Below are 22,047 nucleotides of genomic sequence, written 5' to 3'. Positions count from 1 at the left end.
AAGAAACTCTGTCTCTAGGTAATGTTACAAAACTAATAGGGGCCACACAGCCCTGAAGCAGCTATTGCATTCCAGCCCAGTATAGAGCTGTATAGCCCTGTATAGTAGCATTAGTAAGAAACATCACAGGGAGATTTTTTTAATAACTATAGGTTAACATCCCTTCCTGCTGCGGGAGGGTACAAGCTTGTAGAAGATGAGCTCTGCAAAGCTGCAAATCTCACTGAGCGAACTAACCGGGATCTGCAAACTGCAGCAAGCACCTTAAAAGGGTCTCTGAAAAGCTGCAGGTAAATACCGTTTACTTTAGGCTTATTAGCCAAACAGAGAGAGAGAGAAAAAAAATAAACCGGGAGCGGAGAAAGATAATGGAGCTTTGGCGTGACGGTGTTATGTAATCCATTAAAGAAAATTAATGAGGTGTATATAAAGTTAAGGTACAACAGGTCTGTTAATACGATTTAAATAAGTAATTTACAAATGGCCATCACAAATCTTGCTGTATATTGGAAATTTAATTTGATATGAAAGCATCGTGCTAATAAAATAAATATTTAAGGTTTTGTATCGTTTATTACCTTAATGATTGACTTATGACATTTTTAACAAATGAAAAATTGAGAACCAGTATTTTAACAAGAAGTAAATGTTAATTTCAAAATGTTCTCACAATGTGATGTGATTTTGATTGCACAATAAATCAACAGGATGTTTAAAGGTAATATTCTCTCATGTCTCTCAAATTCCTCTCACATCTTATCTACTATAACTTTAAACATATGCATAATTGCATGTTATAAACTTCGATTTGCTTGGAATGAAATGTATTACAATTCCACATGGAATTTGAGATCCAGTCAGACTTAATAACATTCATGGACTCTTTAACCATCAAAAGTGAAAATTCACAAGCTTATTTTCTATTAACAGTCTGTATGTGGCAATGAAATATACATTTTAAATAAAGATTAGTCCCAGTAAGATTGCAGAGCTAGAAGTTTGACCAAATGATAATAACTAACATGTTACATGGGTATGTCTGAATGAACAATCCAAAGATTCATCTAGATATCAAATGGACTGTTTATAAAATTGTAACTGTGCAGTTGAGTGGTTGTAGAGCTCAGCCACGTAACTGTGAAATGTTGGCCATACTTACAGCTTATTCCCATAGACAGCTGAAAGGCACCCAGATTTAACTCCATCCTTCACCCTCCAAACTAAAAGGGAGGTGTATTGTGGCTGCAATTCAATGAGAACACCTTTAAACAGTGTTTCAGAGAGGGGAGATGCTTCATGAATACTCTGGACCAATGTGGTCTCCTGCGAAGACCTATTCATTTTCTTCTTCTCCTGCTATATGTGCCCTTTGCTCATTCTCCCAATCACGTATTCTTCAAAGTGTCTATGAACCAATTGGTTTTTAACAAAGCCATGAAATCCAAACAAATCTTTCAGCACTTGGAAAACTGCTTTCTGTTGATCTTTGTCAATTGAAACAATTAGGAAATCAAATGATGTGTAGAGGTGGAGCAGTAGTTTTCAAAGATTTCCTTTCCACTCACATACCACTTTAATCCCTATGCCATAGGTGCTCTGTGGGTATGCGAGTGGAAATAAGTTATTTGAAAACCACTAAGGCAGAATAATAAACACCTAGCAACTAAACTGTATGCATTGGATCATCCTACCAACTGATTCACATCACCATCTGCCTATTTTGCTTAGATCTAGCAATATTGGCCCCAAGTGCTTGAATACCCTCACTAAAATGGTATCCAGTGTGACCTATCATAAAAATTGTACTTGCGTGTATTAATCCCATTTAAATTTCCAAAAAGCATTACTGTGCTCTTAGTAATGGGTGCTATCAATTCCAAACATGGCTTGGAATTTCTAAATGGCTAAATCAGTAACATGCTAGCATTTTTCTGCAGGGCACACAGATTCGATGAGGACTGAAACAGAGGATGCCAGATGCAAAACTAGATTTACTTAAAATAAGGTTCCAATACAAAAAGAGGAGGATATCTTAAAAGTAGAGGAGTAAATGAAAGTGAGGGCAAAGTAATTCCATGATAAATGGGTCAGTTCAAAGTTCAATTATTTGTAACAGACAGTTATGAATTCTGGTGGATATCAATTAACAGGAAAATTAAAATCCTTGGTTATCTTCATTTTCAATGGACAGGAGTGCAGCTCAACACCATCCAAGATAAAACAGCCAACATTTATCATCCTAAACATTCACTCTCTTCATCGGGTGCACCAGACATTTACATGAAAATGCAAATCTAGAGCAGGTGTTGGCCATTTGACTTCTTACCTGCTCCATCATTTAATAAGATTGTATCTAACTCTCAACTCTGCATTTTGGGTTCCCCTTCATTCGCTTGCTTATCAAAAATCTATCTCCTTCTTCCTTAAAAATATTCTGTGTGTACAATTTAAAAATTGTATTACAACACCTCAGCAAGGCAGCTTTAACAGCACGCTTCAAACTTAATAATTTGCCAACCTTGGACAAAGCAGCAGTTGAGAATGACACCACCAACGGGTTCCCCTTCAAATTGAAATGGAAATAATAGGAATTGGAGGAGGCTAAATGATCCATGTACCTTTTCTACCATGTAAGCTTGTAAATATTACTCGGTCAAATGTAGATGTGACTTTATACATTTTCTTCTACATTGTGTAGAATGCATTTTAAAAAGTTTAAAAATGTTCTCCATAACAATAAATGGCTATCTTTCCTCTGGCATCAGGCTTAGGAACATTTGTATCATGGAGCCTCCATTGGTGTCACCTGAGATTCGGGTTCATGTATCTAGAGTAGGGCTTCAACCCAATGACCTGATTAATTATCAAATTTCCTTCACCCTTCTGTCTATTGGGTTTTGTAATGTCAGTGAAAGATTCACAGGAAGACTTCCTACACACTTACCTTTGGGTTCCAAAAAGTGGGAAAATGTCAGCAATCTCCAAGTATGTTTCAATACCATCTGTGATGATTTCAATCATCTTAAAACCTCAGTAAAATAGTCATTCAATGGATGGGACCATTATCAGTGATTGCAGGCTCAGCATTAAGCCCTAACCCATTCAACAGTGGTTGGTTTTTGACAGCCAGACTGGAAGCCCTAGACTGAGTATTGATGTGCTAAACAAGCAATTTGTTAAGTCAACACATACAGAAGACTGAATTTAGACTTTCCTAGCTTAACCTGACTGGTACCCAGATCAACCTATCTGAAGATCTTCCTATTTCAAAGGTATTTCAAGACTCATTCCCTGTCCTTGAGCTTTCCAATAAGGCAATTGCATCTCTGCTTTATGCTCTTTGAGGCTGCACTCCAACCACTGACCTTCCTACAAATCTGTTCCTATTAACCATTTGATTGAAAGTCATCCTAACCTTCTGTTTATGGAGATCCCCTCTCCACTGTGACTCTTCCACTAAGCCATGAAAAGTTTAGAGACCATGGTTCACCAATACCTTCTGTTTCCTAGATTTCTGTTGCTTGGATAGTGCAGTTTTTTTTTTCTCAGAAAATACATCACAATGCTTACAGGGAAATTTGTAGAAGGCTGACACAGCCTGTTTATTGCTTCTTAGACACAGGATCTACCATGTACTACTAAGGGGCGATTCTCACACAAATCCTGAAACTATTAAATCTCAATTAAATCATTGTTTTTATGTGCCTTGCTCTGTCTAGTAACAGGACCAAATTCCAGTATTTTACTACAGTTTTATTCCAAACTTAGTGTAATGAAATGCAAATAAAAGATAAAATGCTTCACCAGGTCAGGCAGCAACTGTGGACAGGCAAGTTGTTGGTGTTCCACATCTGGCTTCCTTTGTCACTTCAGTTCTGACGCAAGGCCCTGGATCTGAAATGTTAACTGTTTCTCTTTCCATGGATGCTCTCTGACTTGCAACGTTTATTTGAAATTAATAAGTTGTATGATTTTCTTTTATAATGAAATGCAATGTATTTTACCCAGAAGGCCATTTTCTATGATAATGCTCAATTTACAGCTAAGAGAATTAAGGTGAGATACTCATTGACTTCATTCTTTTTAATTACCTGCTAGAAATAGTGTCTGAGCAACCCAATAAAGCAGTGTTTTGCTTGCAATGAACTGGTATTCTTCAAAAAAAAAGGTGCTTCTCGCGTTTTACCTCAGCTAAGTGAAAGTTTGAAGGTTTTAGTCCTTTTCTGGGATGGGAGTCCATAGTGCAAACTGGCACTTCAATGCTGTTTTGGGGGCCTGTTGAAAAGTCAGGTTAGCCATCTATTAGATGAGGCATTAAATTGTCTGCCTTCCTTATGCTGGTCCCCATGTAAATGTTGTAGGATACCTGAACAGCATTCCTCCTTGGACCAATTATCTCAAAAATGGAATCAGAATATTCCGTAGATATGCCATGGGATGGTTTTCATCTGTGAATGTTTATGATATTTTAGGCACAGTTGTTTCATCATATTTTTATAAATGTGCACACATGAAATATCCCATGATTTTACTTCAGGAATCCAACATTTGGTAAAGATGCTTCTAAAATTAAAAATTTTCATGGGATTCAATGCCCTTTCCTAACTGACCACTGAACAGAATGCTTGGCAATATCAAAGGGTCATGAGGAATTAACCATACCGGTAGCTCTCGAGTCACCTTCAGATCAGATTGGACCACGACAGGAGATTTCCTTTTCACAAGACAGAAGGGAAACAATTTGTCTTTATGGCATGATGCCAGAATTCTTTTACAATTCCATCATCATTTCATTACTTGAATTTAAATTGTCCTATTGCTGTGTGATTCGAACTTGCGTGTTGGGATCAATAGTCTTAGATCTCTGAGATGGTAATTCTGTAACTTAAATACTGTGGCATTGTTTCAAAATTAAAGGTGCAGCTTGAAATGATGGTGGAACCAGATTCAAAAACAACTTAATTGAATCTTGAAAATGAAACATCATGCTCTGCAATAATGAAAGAACATAATGGAAAAGCTCATTAAAAATTGACAACATGGTTATAGTATCTAAATGGCGACTTTTTTTATATTTATGATCTTTATTTTACTAGTCATCATTTCATTGCTTGTTGTAGGAGATTACTTCGCAAAATAGCTACCTTGCTTGGCTGCATAACCATATTTACCACTAATCTGTTTGATGTTAAAAATTTGGAAATATGATATGGTTTTAAATAAATGATAACCAGCTACTTTGAGTCTGCAACCATGACTTTTGCTCAAATATAAAAGGTTACAGCTACTATTTTGCATCATTATACTCAAAATTTTACCCCTACTTTTTCTACGCCTTCAAGAAATGCAAGATTCAGTTTATTGTCATATAATAAAGACAGAGCAATATTACAAGAAATTTGTTTTCATCTGCCATGAGGCAGACAGATTTGCCATTGAAGTGCCTCTTACATTTAGAGAAAGAGAAGCAAAAAAGTCACCGTGTGCCCATGGATTTACCTCTAGTGCTTCCGCAGCCCCTACAACCACACAGTTCAAACTGGCAGCAGCCTGAGCTCCAGATCCAAACCTCCAGGATGATCTGAAAACCCTTCAGCACCCTCTCACATCCCAGTTCTGATATCTGATCCAGTGTCCAGCAATCTACAGCCCGGTGTGAATCCCTCAGCCACAGTCACCAGCAGCCCCCAGCCTGCATCAGTTCCTTGCTACCTGTGTGGCCTCAGAACACCTCACTGATCCACCACTGTGGTCATCATAATGTGAGTCATCTCCTCTGCTTCACCTTCTCAAATAGTGGGTTTCCTTGTTTTCTGGTGCCCTGCGTCAGTTCTCTGCTTCCCAGGAGTCTGCAGCCACTCTTAGGCACCGACCCCGCAGTTGCAGTATTTTTTAAAGAAAGTCACTATTGGCTCCATTGACAGGGCTGTTTGAAGCCTGTACTGAGCTGACAGCAGTCAGACTGGGTGGTTTGAACCCCACGGGAGCGCTGCTGTTACACCAGCTCCGGCAGCACCGCCATCTTCTCAGTCGGGAGAAATACATGTGGTACTATGTTTGATATTCTCTCAATGACCACTCAAAGGTCTGCAGAAGTATGATTCCCATGTTCATCCTCACTTTAGGAGCTGCTAATCTGTGAATTGTTCTGTAAGCTAGACATACTTCATACCTGATGCTGTTAAAAACAGAAATACAATTAGAGACAATCTTTTTGTCAAGATAAGTAATGACCGAATATGATGTCTAATATTTTTAATAAAAATACTGCTGCTATTGTTAAATATAAAATTGAATTAAGGTAAAAGACTTTATGCCTTGTGGTGTCAAAAGATTTTGGAAGGCACAAAGTATAATGATAATGCTGCAGGTTTCCAAGACCATCAATGACAACTTTACTCACCCTGAATGAAAATACAGCAAACTTCCATCATTGGTTTTCCAACCTCGTTGACCTCTCCATACTCTGTGGCCTAAGTTCAGAGATGTCAGATTAAAATTAAGCTAGAGTTTAAGGAACAATTTTCTCCTGTCATTTTGCAGCATCATTTGCTGCAAATGTGTTGTTGAACGCAATAATCATTTTGTGCATTGACCAGATTTGAAGAGTATTTGATAAATTTCTAGGGAGCTGTCACACTTGAACTCAAATTTACACACAAGCTCCAAGATCAATCACCAAATGGGAATGGCAATTTTGGTTGAATAACATTGTATTAATTTACAGGGACTTGAAGTAGAATAAAGCTCCAGCTAAAGCTATTAATATTGTATTAATTAATACTTTTACATGAAGCAAATATATCTAATGATAAATGCTACTGAGCATTTTGAATGTGTGGGGGATAGAGGTACTTGTTTAAAATATTTGAAATCAAAGAATTATCATGTCAAGGTAAAATTGGTTGAGATGTTGCATGTAATGTTAGAAAAATATTTCTGAGTTTGGAGAGACATCCTTTTGCAAGAACAAGGTGTACTTTGCAGATTTTCTTTTTGTCTGTGCCTTGAATGTGTTGCATACAACTAATAGTAGAATAATGACTGAGGGCTTTTACCTATTTTATGCTATTTTTAAAAAAAAAAGATTTTTGAGGGAAGTGACAGCTGACAGATTGAATGGTTTCTTTCCATCTCTGAACTGAAATAATGAAATGTTAACCTATCGAAGCTGAAGGCCATAGTTTAATATTTGGAGACATAATAATGAATTAGTTACAGCATTTTAATGTAATTCATTGGACTTAATGGCATCATATACTGTTCAGAAATTGTAATGGGAAAGACAAATCAGTACTACGTTAAAACCTGGCCTACTTTAAGGAATGTGAGAATGTCCCACATTTAATCTAAATGAGATCTGTTCAAATTAAAATTGCATTTTGAAGACATTTGATCAATATGATCCTTGTGGAAAGTTTAGTGATTGTTCTAAAACCATTGTGCATTTGGTGGTACTGATTATTTTGTCAATTAGAAAAAAGAAATAAAAAGCATTTGTGACAGTCTTGAACTCTGTACCATGAAACTTGACAACAGGTGATAGTGTCAGATGGCAGCAGAACATGGCTTCTTCTATAATTAGATCAGGGAGATTTCAACGGGGCAAGCAAGGAATTTATTTCAACAAGGGCTAAACAAAACTGTTCTTTATTTTCCTTTATTCACTAAAACGATAATTTGGGAATGCTGCATTTCATTTCAGGAGGAATGCATAGAATAAAATAGAATGTTTCAAACCCTTAGCACATCAAACAGCACCTAGGAAGTGAGAAACAGCATTAATGAGCTCAAATACCTGGTCGTATGGCATTTGACAGTGTCTTGCACATTTTAGATTTTCATTATTTATTAGCATTATTTATTGTTCCTGAAAACAGAGTTTGGTGATGTTGAGGTGAGGAAACTGTACAACTGAGACCAGCGTGAACAGGACAAGTAATTGTATATTTCCTTAATCAAAATTAATCGCAGTGAAGCAAAGAGCGGGAAGAAAGTGCACATTAGATTGAAGGACTTCAGTAGATTATCAGGTAGAGAATAAAGTGCGGGAAAGAAAAGATGGGAATGGTAGAGGGAAAATGAAATCAGAAAGAAGATTTCCTTTTTTAAAAATTTCTAACAATAAAAACCTGAAAAAAATAAATTCTATTCTTATATTAAATGTCAGAGCAATTTACACTTACAATGTTACTTGGGGTATGTACATTGAATGAACAAGATTCAATGTCTGATGGACTGGATCATACTTAATATAGTCCATGCTTCATGCCTCACTCCCATGGCTGCGTTAACCTTATGCTGCCCTTCTGGTCAACATAAGCTGCAAACGTTACTGTCTCAGCCATCCCAGCAAGCGATGATTTGGCCTCAGGTGACGGATCCTGACATGTTGCCCTAAATTGGTCCGCTGATGCTTTTATAATTCGCTGTTATCAAAGATGATTGGAGACATTTAAAAATGGTTTGAAAATTTTTAAACAATTAAACAGTAATCTTTTTTTCAGTGCTTCAAGTTAATGAAAAAATAATGTTTAGTAAATAAACAAAAAGAAACAATTGATTTATGTGCACTTACCTCTTCATCCAGGTCAGTAACTGCATTCATGTAGCTGCTGTAAAGATAATGAGACATGTTTGAATCCCAACCCTTGCCTCTATGCTGGATACAGTAGTGGATTAATAGATCAGACATACTGGTATTTAGCCTCTAGATGATTAACCTCTAACTGGTTAATCCCCTTTCACCAATGGGAAAAGACAGAAGTCAGGAATGTAGAAGACTTTTTTGAATGATTGACTCTTGCACTGTCAGTAAACAGTCGGTATGTTTTAGCCCACTAATTTTGTATCTATCATGCAATTATAGCTACAGATATCATTGAAGTCAACAAATTCCATTGTGAGCAGATGCTGAGATGCTTTGGTCAGGAGAGTAGTTGCTGAGTTTCACAATTGTAAATTTATAAATTTGAGTCTATCCACTAACCTGTATTTCTAAATCATTTGTGGGCATCACCAGTCTCCTCATTTTTTTTGTCAGTAAATAATGGCAACAGGAGGAAATACTGAAAATGCTCAGGCAGTATTTGTGGATAGAAATGCTTTAAATTTCAGATCAATGGCCTATATTTAAGAGGGAATTAGATATATTTCTTCAGTATAAGGGTATTAAAGGTTACGGAGAGAAGGCGGGGATGGGGTACTGAACTTTAAGATCAGCCATGATCTCGTTGAATGGCGGAGCAGGCTCGAAAGGTCGAATGACCTACTCCTGCTCCTATCTTCTATGTTTCTATGTTTCATCAGGAATGGGAAAGTTTGGAGGATATGGGAAGTTGAATGTGCCTTAATGTATCAGATCAACAGCATTATGTTGATAGCAAGTTTGTGTAAATGCCATCGTTTGGCGACATACTTTGAAATGTCTTACTGTACCAAAGTTTTTATAATAAAAAAATATTGGGTATCCAAAAAGTACTTGTGGAACATAACTACTTTGAGCAAAAATATAAAAATGTTAGAATAAAGTTTTCCCTTTCTCATATATTCTTTATTCAGTATCTTGGTAGAGATTTCTCCTGTAATTCACACAGAGTCATCTATTGTGCACTCTTGAATTAAAAAACAGTAACATCAACAAGGGACTCTGTTATTAATTATTAATCAATGACCTCTACTGCAAAATATGATGAATTATCAGATCATAAAGATAAAGGTTCCATTATTGTCACCTAATACTACATTTAGAATGTAACATACATGAAATTCTTTAACTTTGTCTATCATAAGGAAGACAGAGGGTCATCACGCTGTCCAGCACCTCTCCCTGAAATGAGGCCCCTGTAAGGAATGAACTCACGACTGCTGGTTTACAAGACCAGTGCTCTAACCACTACTGAGCTATGAAATCCACTGTCAGGGCACAAGATACTTAAGAAAGAACTAGACAAGGTTTTGGATGGGGTTATGCAACAAGTTGTTTCAAAAGATAGTGAGGTTGTTCAAGTTAGCATCATAGAGTGCTATAACACCGTGGCCCACTGACTCCATGCAATTCATCAATTACCCTTTGTGCGGCCAATGTTAAGAGATATGGGGAAGAACCATTGGTTCTCAACTTTTTTCTTTCCACTCACATACCACTTTAAGTATTCCCTATGCCATCGGTGCTCTGTAATTAGTAAAGGATTGCTTAAGGTGGTATGAGGGTGGAAAGAAAATGTTTGAAAACCACTGTTTTAATTGTACTTAATTGACTCGTTATGTGCACGGTTTCATAACTCCAAAGGAAATGGGCCAATGACAATTTTTCTTAAGCACAATATTTCAGTAACAATTGGGTCTCAAGCAATGATTCTCACTCAACCTTCCCTTCCCACTCACATACCACCTTACTAATCACAGAGCACCGATGGCATTGGGATTACTTAAAGTGGTATGTGAGTGGAAAGAAAAAGGTTGAGAACCAATGGTCTAGAGTCATTCTATCACTGGGCACTGAGAGGCTAAGAGTGAGGGAGAGCCCCTCAAATAACATAGAGGGGAGTAAAAGCAAGGTGCCACAGTGGTGGTAATGATGTAAACAGAGAGTGTCATGTAACAACGTACAGTGATGGGGATGTATGGATATGAAACTCTTGGGGTGCGGAGACTTTGAACAGTTTCTCTTTTTGTAAATACTTTATTAATAAAGTCTATTTTGGGGGAAAAAGTTAATTACCCATCAATCTGATCCTACATTAATTGCATTTTGTTAATCTTCCCCATGTTCTCATCAATTTTTACCACTCACCTACTCACTAGAGACAGTTTACAATGGCCAATTAAATGATCGACCACCCTACATCTAAATTATTCAAGTGCATGTCTAGACACTTATTACAAGCTGAAGTTATTCAATGAAAAGTTGTCCAGGAATATGGAAGAAATTGTTGATGAGAAATAACATTTTTAACTTTGACACTGGCCTTTTGAGACTGACTTCTTCAGGAGCTAACCAATACAGCAAAGTCAGCCCTGTCCTTTCTGGCAAATTAACCACGGGAACTGGTTTCCTAACATAATTTCAGACTTTTAATTACAACTCATACCTTGTTTGCAATATCTTGTGCACCTTTCTTAACATTGGCTGGGTAACTTTTCTCATGGTAGGTTTTGTGAATTTTAGGTAAGGCTTGCAACCAGTGACTGTGTACAGATAAAATTGAATTGTTTGGGAGAGATGGTATTGGACCACATTAGAAATTTCAAGAGTACACGAGGACCAAGAATATCAATGGCTTAAAGATGGGAGCTGTGCAATAGATTTACAGGAGCCATGGGGAAAGATCTAGGTTTAAATGAAATGAGATTTTTTTGTTGATGCAGGCTTAGCACTATTCAAGAAAATAGATTTAATTCTTTCAAAACCTTGGGATGAAGGACATTTGGCCCAAGGGAATTATTGCCTTTCAGTTCCATCAATTTCTCCTTTTAATTTTGTAATAAGTTAATTTCTTTCAGTTCCTCATTCACTTTAGACCATTTGTTTATTGTTTGCACATGAGAATTTGTGAGCCAGATTTCAGCAAGTCAGATGACAAAACATTGATTTAATTTCTCTGCCTTTGCTTTCTCCCAAATATAACTTCTTCTGTCTCAGTCTCTGCCTTTAAATTTTGAGTAATCTTTTGATTTTGTATGTCTACACAAGTGTAGAGTGTCACAGTTCAGCAATGCCTTTTCAGCGCCAACGATTGGGACCTGGGTTTGAATCCCACACTGTCTGTAAGGAGTGTGTACGTTCACCCCGTGTCTGCGTGGGTTTTCCCTGAGGGGTTCTGGTTTCCTTCCACCGTTCGAAATGAACTGGGGTTGTGGGTTCATTGGGTGCAAATTGGGTAGCACGGATCGTGGGCCGAAATGGCCTGTTACCATGATGTAAGTCTAAATTAAATTAGACTTACAGCACAGTAACTGATCCTTTGGGCCCATGAGCCAGCACCACCCAATTGACCTACACCCTTGGTATGTTTTTAAATGGTGGGAGGAAACCGGATCACCTGGAGGAAACCCATGCACATACAGGGAGAACATACAAACTCCTAACAGGATTTGAACCTTGGTGGCTGGCGTAGTACAGTGCCATTAACCGCGTTGCTTGTATTGCTCTTTCCTTATGGCTTACTCCATTGTTCTTGGTTACATTTTGGTAACTTCCCCAGCCCTCAGGTTCATTTCATAATGGGCAACATTATAAGCCTTTTCCTTTAATATAACACCCTTGTTAACTGCAGCTGGTCCATTCTCCTCTATAGATTTCTGCGACTTAGTTGTTGTTAGTCATTTTTAATTCTTTAAATTTTAACTGTTACTGAATTGTCAATATATTTTTAATATAGTTTCCCAATCAACTGAATGACTGAATGCAACTTATTACTTAATCCTTTCTCACCATGCAATATTGTACATAAAATGGCCTATTCCCTCAGCTCCACCTAATCCACTATATTGTCTCTATCGGACTAGCCCCAAAACAACAATAATAACAGAACATTGATACAAGTAAATGAACACTGAGGGTGCTGAGAAACCTAAAAGACAGAACTCTTGCATTAATGATTTAGAGTCAACCTGATAACTTACAACCAACGTACATTTCCACAACACTAGGTCTGCTGTGAAGGAACTCCTGGTGCCTCCTTCTTGATTGGCTTGATGAGCAACAGGAGACCTGGAAGTTAGTTAAAAGCACACACAGCATGTTTCTGGATTGTAAGCTTCTTCAAGGTTGGGAGGGAGAGGAAAAACAGTGGAATTCCTGAGGCAAATATTCTTGATTTATTTTTTGATTTACAACTTTCTCATAAAGGTTCAATATCTTGTTTATAATAACAGTTTGCTTGATTTAAGAATGGCCTTGTCAAGATAGACTGGGAACATGATTTGAATCTTTCATTCTCTGATGAGGTTTGGGACTCCATTTGTAATCTGATTAATATGACATTGCTTACTGGAATTTAAAGTGGTCCATAGAGTACATATGTCTAAAGTTAAATTATCTTCTTTTTACTCTGATATAAACCCCCTATGTGACAAATGTAAAATTGCTGAGGGGTCTTTGATTCCCATTTATCCAAACCACATGTTTTGGACTTGCCCAAGTTTAGAAAAACTTTTAAAGATATTTTTCAAACATTATCAGTGATTCTTAAGGTTAAATTGGAACGTTGCCCTTTGGATCATTTCAAAATGATGACATTTTATTGACTTCAACTCAAAACCAAATTTTACTTCACTGATCGATAGGCTTGTAATTTTGATTAAATGGAAAGACAGTACTCCGCTTACCCATACATAATGGTTAAATGATATGATGTCTTGTTTAAGTTTAGAAAAAAAGAGATATGCAATTAAAGATTCAAATACTAATTTCATAAAGACATGGGCCCTTTTAGGGACCATTATCATAATCTAGAGTTTTAGGATTGTCATACCGTTTGATGCTGTGGACCCTACTTCCAGGTTGTCACCACTTGATACCCACACGTTAGTTTTTTTTCCAAGCCTTTCAACATCATCAAATTTGGTTCCCCATTGAAATACATCTCCATCTTACTTCTGCTCTCTCATAATGTGCAAGCCATTATCTTAATGAATAGGTGCACAACAGACAATCTTCATGATAAAAGGTGACAGGTAAGGCTGCACCACTGCCTAAATACTTGGGTTAATCCTTCTTGTAATGCTCCACATCTTCATCAAGGCTCCCAGGAGGGGAGCTGATGAGAAACTATTTGACATTTTGTTGCCTCCAATCATGAAATGAGGTCAACCCAACTTAAGACATTGAGCTGTGCTATGCAGATGCTGTTCGAGTATGTGCACGTCTAGAGGCTCAAGGCAAAGACATCATGGGTATTTTACTGACGTGCAAAACAAATTGTGCAGCTCATTATCCCCTTCAGTTGCTGCATCCATTGGCAACAAAGGTCCATGATCAAATTTTGGAAAATATGAAGTATTCTCCAATTTGGGAGCCACCACTGAATGTAGACTTTAATGATGAAATCCATCATCACCTTCAGTGCCCTAGAATAGCCTTCAGCAGCTGAAGAATAGGACATCTGCAGATAATAGCATAAATCCAGACAAAAGACTCGTGATCAACTGGGCAGCAGTGATCCTACCCACTATAGGGGGTGCAGTGATGGCTTACTTATAGCCAGCACCTCACTGTGCAGGACAGGTTGTTTTGCTGAAAAAAAAACAGACAGCGAGAGAAAATCAACATTTTGAGTTGACGTCCATTGATTAGAATTATGAAGAAAGGTCTGTTTCTTCCTCCACATATGATGTGCATCTTGCTTGGTATTTTCAGCATTGTTTTACCTTTTGTTAATTTATAGTCATTAGTAGGACATTTAATATAATCTAGATCTTGTATCCTTTGGACACACTCTTGTTATGCTTTAATATCTTGCAATGGTGATGATGTGGTCTCAAAAGACCTGCTTAAAAATTGTATCTATTCTCTGATATCTTAAAAGTACTCTACATACATATTTGGGGCTTGCCCTTTTAGGTATTCAAATATGATGAATTTTTACTTAAATGGCTGGATTGGGTATGACTTGATTAATGTTCATGTCACTGACAATGGAAAAAGACCTGTACTTTTTCAAAAATAATTGAATTTCTTACAGTATTATGGCATAGGATATCACATGGGAATAGATTGCTGTTGTATTTTACATGCTGATATCAAGATCAGAGACTCTGGTTTAGATATAGTTCAATTAAAAGTTAAAATATTTTTAAAGTCCCAACACTGTACTCTAAGTTCCATCTCAAATCAGCTGCTCTATTGCATTATATCCACTTTATTCTAGTCAAACTCAATGCCAGCAGTGTGCATCTTCCAATTCCCAGTTCTGACACGAAAGATTTACTCACTTTCTATTTCCTCAGATGCTGCTTGGTGACAGTTTTCCTGCATTTTCTCCTTCGGTCTCAGATTATTCTATATTTTCTATTAAACATACTGCAAATATTCTTTAGCTTTGAGGCAATCCATTAAATGGATTGCCTGTGAATTGTGCAAGTGTCATTAATTCCATCTTTACTTTTAAGGCATGACTTCATGCAAGATTCATCTCAGCAAGTGACCAAGGATTCCTTTGTGTTCAGAAGCTACCAAAGACAATGGGAGGATATTTGCATAACATTTATAAATAGTTGAATCAAATGGTAAGTGAAAGCATGCATGATTATCTTTGAAAAAGTTTAAAAATTGTAAGTATTTCTCAACATAACAGCAATTCATTCTTGTTCAGGTAAAAAGCGCAGACGTGAATTAATTAGCAGAGAAACATGAAAGTGCAGATGCTGTGATTGTAATCAAAATACAGAGATGCTGGAGGATCTCATCTGGTCTTGCAGAGTTCATAGTGGGTAAAGACACATTACCAATGTTTTGGGCCTGATCAAAAACAGATAGGCATCTGTATGAAAGACTGGGTGGTGGAAGGGGTAAGAATGGGAGGGGGTGCAGCACAGTCGAACAGACAGAAGGTCTGATATTGAATATGTTAAGACAACAGGAAAGAGGAAAGATGAGAATTGAGTTTAGGTCGGAGACTGGGGGAAAGGGGAAGAGAGAGAGACAGACTTAGAGGAAAGGAGACAAGGGGAAAAAATGAGGGTGGGGGGGGGTTCTAATGGACACTGGAGGTCAATGTTAATGTCATTTGGTTGGAGGGTGCCCAGATGGAACACGAGGTGTTGTTCCTCCATTTTGTGAGTGGTCTCAGTCTGGCAGTGCATGGACAGATATGTCAGCAAGGGAATAGGGAATTGAAATGGGTGGCCACTAGGAGATCTGTGCTCTAGTTCGGTGTCTCTCCTCTCATCCCTTTCCCCTCCATCTCCTTTCACAGATCCAAAATCAATTCTCACCTTTCCCTCCTCTTTCCTCTTATCATATCCAATTAACACCTTTTGTCTATTGGTCTGTATTCCTCCCCCTCCCATTCATAGCCTTTTTTCTCTAGCCTTTAACATAGACACCTCTTTTATGCCCATGCATTGAGGAAGGGCTCAGACCTGGTAATACCCTTTCTTCCTAAGGACACTGCGATACTGATTGAGCTTCTCCACCACCTGTGTTTTGACTGCATTCATATCAGCACAGAAGAAATCAACTAGTAAGATAAAATAGTCTGCAGAGTATCAAATGTCAAATATGATTCATGTCCTTTAAAAAAAAAAATCCAGCATACAGATCAGTTGATGGTTACAGAGGCGTGAAAGATACTCCTTTTCCAGACAAATGTCCTCGTCTATTTACACACAGGATGTTCAGAACTGACATGGAAATCTCAATTAATGCCTCCATGAGTAGAAAATGGGAAAAGGCACAGCAAGGGAGTGAAGAATACTTGGTGATGTTTAAAGTTATAGGCCAAAAACAGGGCCACGTTTGTGTGTGCATGCGCGCAGTTAACCAAGAATTCATTTTAAACAAATAATTTTGATGGTAAGGTATCTTGTCTGATGTTCAGGAAGAATAGGATAGTGAGTCCATCAGATATCCCTCAAATATCAGGGATCAAATTGAAGTTGGAGTTTTACAATGTTTTTTTCCAATTGAGTTTGGTCCAGCCAAGCAACACGATTGACCAATATAAATGCAGAGTGAGTCTGGCTGCTATTAAACATTTTTTGAGGAAGTTTTCAGGATTATAAGATAACTTTCATGTAACTGTAATTTCTCTATTTCTCGGTTTGTGAATTGGATAATACTTTTTGGAGTATCATTAAAATTTGTACTAAGGACTGTATGTTAAATTCCATTCTGCAATGAGTGTGATGTGTTCATTTTAAATGAAGGAATAGGACAAAATGACGTTTGGCCAAACATTACATTTAATAAAACCAATAATAGCTACAATAAATCTAATTTCCTTTTCAAACAGACATCTTTTAGGCACGACAGTAGTTTACAAAAAGCTCAATTTCACATTAAACAGAATACTGCAATTAAAATGTTAAAGCAAAGGCCCCAGAGTGCATTTTTCAAAGCAGTGAACTTTTCCCATCTTACTGAATGTATTCATCTTGCCTGTACCATGACAGCATGTGGCCAAAATCTTATGCAGAGGGAGGCAAAGGGATAATTAACTGCGGCTCCAGCCCAGCAATGACCAACAAGCTGCCTTTAGAAACTATGCTCCTGTTGGAAGCTGCACAGTTGACTGCAGTGCATTTATTAAGGCCATGCCAATTATGAACAAGGCTAGGACTTCTGGGAGACCCTCAGGATGTGCCCTTACATGCGGCCTCTAAATGGGCTTAAATACTTGTTTTTTTTTGGCACACTGAGTGTATAGCACCTTCTTCCATTGAGGTGAGTTATACAGTGCTATGGCGATAATCTGGAACTGAAAGCAATGCCATTCAGCCCATTGAAAGGTTCCAACAACTGATTAGATAATGGGTGATCTACGTTATATCTTCATTTACCCACCTCTAATCCATATTCCAGAACACCCTGATCAAATCTATGATGTATTTTATGCTTTCAAACTGACTAGTTTCAATAATTTTTTGAAGGATGTCCTGATTTTAACTGCATAAGTTTCCTACTCATCCCTGGCAGGTTAAGATGTTGGATTGAGGGTATAACCCATGGTTCTAGACTTCCCCACTGATTTTATTTATCTTGCACCTCAGCAAGATCCAGTACATCAATTATATCATTTTTAATCTTCCATCTCCAAAGCACACAAATCTTTGTCTATAATTTAACACATTTAGATCAGGTAATAAACCCAAACTGAACCCCCTACCCCCAACATACACCAAAGCTAATAAAATCTCGAAGGCTTCTTGGCCCTTAAATGATGGTATCGAAGGAGAGCATTTTACAATTACTCTATACTCTGGCTTCCTTTAGAAAAAGTTTAACATTGTGATGGGCTTTTAAATTACTTTTCTCCCCAATTAGTTTTGGCATTTGAACCCTGAAATATCTCTACTTGTTCTGAATATTTTACTATTTAGAAAAATACTGTTGTGTGTAAAATGGACAACCTCACAAATTTCCCAGTGAACATCATTTGCCACTATTGTTCAATCAATCAACACCTACTCTCAACTTTCTGCTCCCATTTCAGTACTTACTATGCCACTTAAACTACAACAGGGAGATAAGAGTTGATCCCGCTCTCAGAAAAATCCTATTAACTCCACATACTGTATACCATTGTAAACTATTCTCTCCCACGTGTCCATACACCCCCTGATATTCCCCCATTCAGCCACATTCAGGGAGTTGAAATGTGGGAGGAAACCAGATGCCTGGAAATACTCCATGTGGTTATAGGGAGACTGAGCTAACTCCTTCAGATTGCACCAGAGTGAACCCTAGATCACTGGAGTTATTAGACAGCTGTACTACTGCTCTAGTTCAAGGAACAAAAAGTTGGCAGTTGCTTAGCATAACTCGGGAAAGCCTTCTTGCCATTTATCGTTTATTCTTTATTTCTTCGTGAGAGTGGAATGAACTTTTTTAAAAAAAAAACCTCCCTCCTGACAGCACATTGATAAATCTGGACTTGCACTGGTTGAATTACGAGAAAAAAATTAGGTGAAATTTGAAGATATCCAACCTGACAAGATCAATGTCTGATATGTATTAATCTTAAATATAGTTCTCGTTGAACATGGTGGGACAAATTTAACCAGAAGTTCAAATTAGTGAAAGGAGGCACTTCTCTAAGAGTAATAAATACAAGAAGTAGATTTCTTGGTACAGTTGTTAAGGAAAAGTCCCTCAAGAAGCAGTTTGATTCTAATTGTGACATCAAATTGGTTCTATTTACAAAACATGATGCTGTTCAATTTAAAGATTTCACAAAATTAAACATATCTATATTACTACAAAGGTAAAACCATTTCTGATGTAAAAACTGTAGCAAAATCTAGTAATAATTGGTACAGTATAGTTGTAACCAAGCAAATTTTAATAATGGAAGAATAGTTATTAACAGCAGAGACTTTAATTAAAATGATCAGAATGGAACAAGAACCAGGTAAATGGCTTAATAATTTAGATTTTTTTTTTTGCTCACATTTCATGAGTACATATTGCCTCATCACAAGAGTCCAGCAATGTTTTATTTCCCACTTTCCATATCTGAACAGATTCTCATATGTTATAAATTGGCTCATATTCTTTTAGCAACTAGAAGCCTGCTTGGAACTTTTGGTTTTCTGATGAACCCTGGTCAACTATTCCTATTTCTGATACAGAGATGCAAGTTGCATCAGTCAGTGACCCAATTTCAAATATTTCCATTTTATTCCAAAGAAAAACATCACTCTTGTGCAAACAATAATGTTGTTTCTCAATTTCTTTAAAACTAGGTCTAGTGGAAATAGGAGAGTGTTAACAACAAGTTCACTAGTCAAGTTATCCAAGGATTTTCCAGCTTAAACAATATTCCAGAATATTTTTTTGTTGACGAGCTTTTGTAAACAATACAGAGGACCAAAAGAAGGGAGATCTAAGACAAAATGTGTCCATGCTAAATGTGCAACCAAACATGGAAAGATTAAAATGGACTTGAGCAAAATGATAAGACCACTTCCAAGGAAATGGAACAATGGGTTGAGGCTGTAACTTCCTATCAAAAGCACATGTCAGGATTTAAAAAAAAAATCTGCTCTACAGACATTTGTTTAAAAAAAACTGTTTAAAAAGACCTACCAACGAAGGGGCTTTCTGGCGAAAGTGTGCGGTATGAAGGGACATGCATGTGCAGTATGGTGTGAGTAGCATGAACAGAATGCATGTGAATGTGTTTTACATCTCTGTCAAAGAAGATTGGTGCAAGAAATGGATGTTCTCAACTTTGTCCAACAAGATTGTGTAAAAAGAGGTGGCCTTTGAAAGCAAGGCAAATCTGACCTTGTTTTAGACATGCCACTCTGCACAACGTTTCTAGTGAATGGTTTCTAATTTTCATATACATAGCATGTTTAAGCTATTGCAAAATCAGTGATGAAAAACTTAACAATTATGATATAAGTGACAATAACAAGTTTATAGGTAAACAACAATTCATATATAAAATTAATAAGCTCAAACTGCTCTTGGTCCATTTGTTAGCTCCTGTTCTTCAATATTCTTATTTTCTCAGCTGAGGAAAAAAAGAGGAAAATAAATGATTGTCTTTTTATGGTACATTTTGAATGATGAATATTTTCTATTTATTTTTGAGCAATGCTTGTGGTGTGCAATGGAAACATTTTGTTTTGAAGGTAAAAAAACTCAGACACCATCGCTAAAATAGGATGTATTGTGCATGCAACATTAAGCGCATTCTACTCTGTTCCAATTATGTGCCACAACTGTTGAGAACACGATCAATTGCCTGATGATGTGTGTGAGACAAGACAAGGTGGTGAATTCTTTCTTCAGCTGATGCAGCTCAGAACAAGTGAACTGGTCATTCAGCTCCTAGAGTGAGATCTTGTTCTACAATAAATGTCATCCATATGATGAACTGTCTGCATGTTCAATTTCCCCCTCCTATTCAACTGCCCTTTCATGAAGATATTCACTTCTGAGCTAGCATTAGACAGTTGGACCAGATTAGGGAATGGGCTATCGGAAGATGGAAAAAAAATCTTGTTTAAAAAAAAAAATCTTGTTTAAAAAAAAATCATCTGGTGTGCCCTGATTATATCTCTCCATAAAAAGAAACGTTTTCAGTTATATGCACATTTGATCCCATTTTTGTGTCGTAACCATTAACTTACACTGATGCCATTTCATTCTCACCTCCCAGATTTGACTACTTTTTGGGGACAATGCACATTTTAGATTTGGGGAAAATCCAAGCAAACAGAGGAAAGCACAGTGAAAGGGAGAGCACACAAATGCCACACAGAAAACACCAAAAGTCAGGAGTTAAATTTAGACATATAGCACAGTAATAGGCCCTTCTGGTCCATATGGCCTAGCCCCCCTCCTCCCCCCAAATATACCAATTGAACTACAAACCCTGTACATTTTTGAAGGGTGGGAGAAATTCAGAACAGCTAGAAGAAACCCAGGCAGACATACAAACTTCTTGCAGACAGCTCTGGATTTGTATCTGGGAGGCTGGGACTGTAATAGCGTTGCACTAACTGTGCCACCCCACAAGGGGCGGCACCTTTTGAGGAACTACTTTGTTACTGTTCTGTGCTGTAAACGGTTATATGGTTATGGTTACTGCACTGTCGTGCTGCCCGAATTCAGTTTGCTTTAATTTTGTCTGCTTTAATTTTGTCATGTAACTAATGCATTTTATTCATTGTACGATAGTGAGAAATTTCTTTTGCATTCTCATAATGACCCTGAAATCTTGCCTAATGTTTGAATCCAGCAATCCAGCTGAGGACCAATAACGTGCACAACATTTCCGCAAAAAAAACTTTCTTCGTTAAACATTAAGCCAACTTGGAAGACTATAATGGGTTAATTTTATTCTCAGATTCTACAACTGTAATCCTATTATTTAAGATCTGTTAGTTAAATTACTTGTTCAGCACATAGTAGTTATCTATCACAAATTGGATCAATATCCTACAAACACGAAGAGCATTAACCTGGCAGTATTCTCACCAAGAAACACTTCCCAAAAGCAATAAGCTACTGCAGCTTCTATCTATTAAGGTTGGTTGTATTGCATTTTGCTGACTTGCACATTGCTCTGGTCTTTTTCTGGGGAGCACCTTATACTGGTTGAACTCTGGAGTGAAGCGAGTAGGAGGAAAGAATGGCTGACTCTGCATAATGGTCGGGCCTGGCCCTCTAAATGATCAGACGAGGATAGAAGTAATTATTCTTCCTGCTGACATCTCACTTTACACATACTGCTTGTGGTGCAAATTAAATCAACAGACAGTTGTCAAGCTGAAAGGGTTTACTCAGAAACAGTCAACCCACCACACACTGCAAGTGGTAGGCCTCCATAAATGCAAATCAAAAAAACCTCTGCAGCAAAAAAAAAC

At 37.4% G+C, this 22,047-nt stretch overlaps 2 protein-coding genes and 1 long non-coding RNA gene across 9 annotated transcripts in view; 1 reads left to right on the top strand and 2 right to left on the bottom strand.

The window, feature by feature from the left end:
• Positions 1–22,047, top strand: part of prr33 (proline rich 33) — a 33,020-nt gene that overhangs the window by 1,632 nt on the left and 9,341 nt on the right. Inside the window, exons 2-3 of one of the 4 annotated variants that reach the window (XM_069898691.1) lie at positions 153–290; positions 15,115–15,231. In XM_069898691.1, coding sequence (XP_069754792.1) covers positions 15,229–15,231 — 3 coding nt within the window. In that variant the 5' untranslated portion in view covers positions 153–290; positions 15,115–15,228. Of the gene's footprint in view, positions 1–71; positions 291–9,786; positions 9,846–15,114; positions 15,232–22,047 lie in introns of those variants that run through there. The other 3 variants (XM_069898681.1, XM_069898695.1, XM_069898706.1) reach the window with 3 other exon arrangements.
• On the bottom strand, positions 5,369–8,646 carry LOC138751447 (uncharacterized). Its single transcript, XR_011349941.1, has 4 exons — positions 8,579–8,646; positions 8,187–8,429; positions 6,404–6,473; positions 5,369–6,178 (listed from the first exon to the last, which is right to left on the bottom strand). It is a non-coding gene; the product is annotated as an uncharacterized lncRNA (long non-coding RNA).
• lsp1a (lymphocyte specific protein 1 a) overlaps positions 16,891–22,047 on the bottom strand; it is a 253,384-nt gene continuing 248,227 nt past the window's right edge. For all 4 annotated transcript variants that reach the window (XM_069898739.1, XM_069898719.1, XM_069898729.1 and 1 more), the window contains one exon: positions 16,891–20,186. The gene's annotated coding sequence lies outside the window, so the exon portion shown is untranslated. The remainder of the gene's footprint in view (positions 20,187–22,047) is intronic.

Source organism: Narcine bancroftii, chromosome 1 (assembly GCF_036971445.1).
Source record: "Narcine bancroftii isolate sNarBan1 chromosome 1, sNarBan1.hap1, whole genome shotgun sequence".
Taxonomy (NCBI): Eukaryota; Metazoa; Chordata; class Chondrichthyes; order Torpediniformes; family Narcinidae; genus Narcine; species Narcine bancroftii.
The sequence above is the reverse complement of the archived record's forward strand: the minus strand, read 5'-3'. Positions and strand labels throughout refer to the sequence as shown.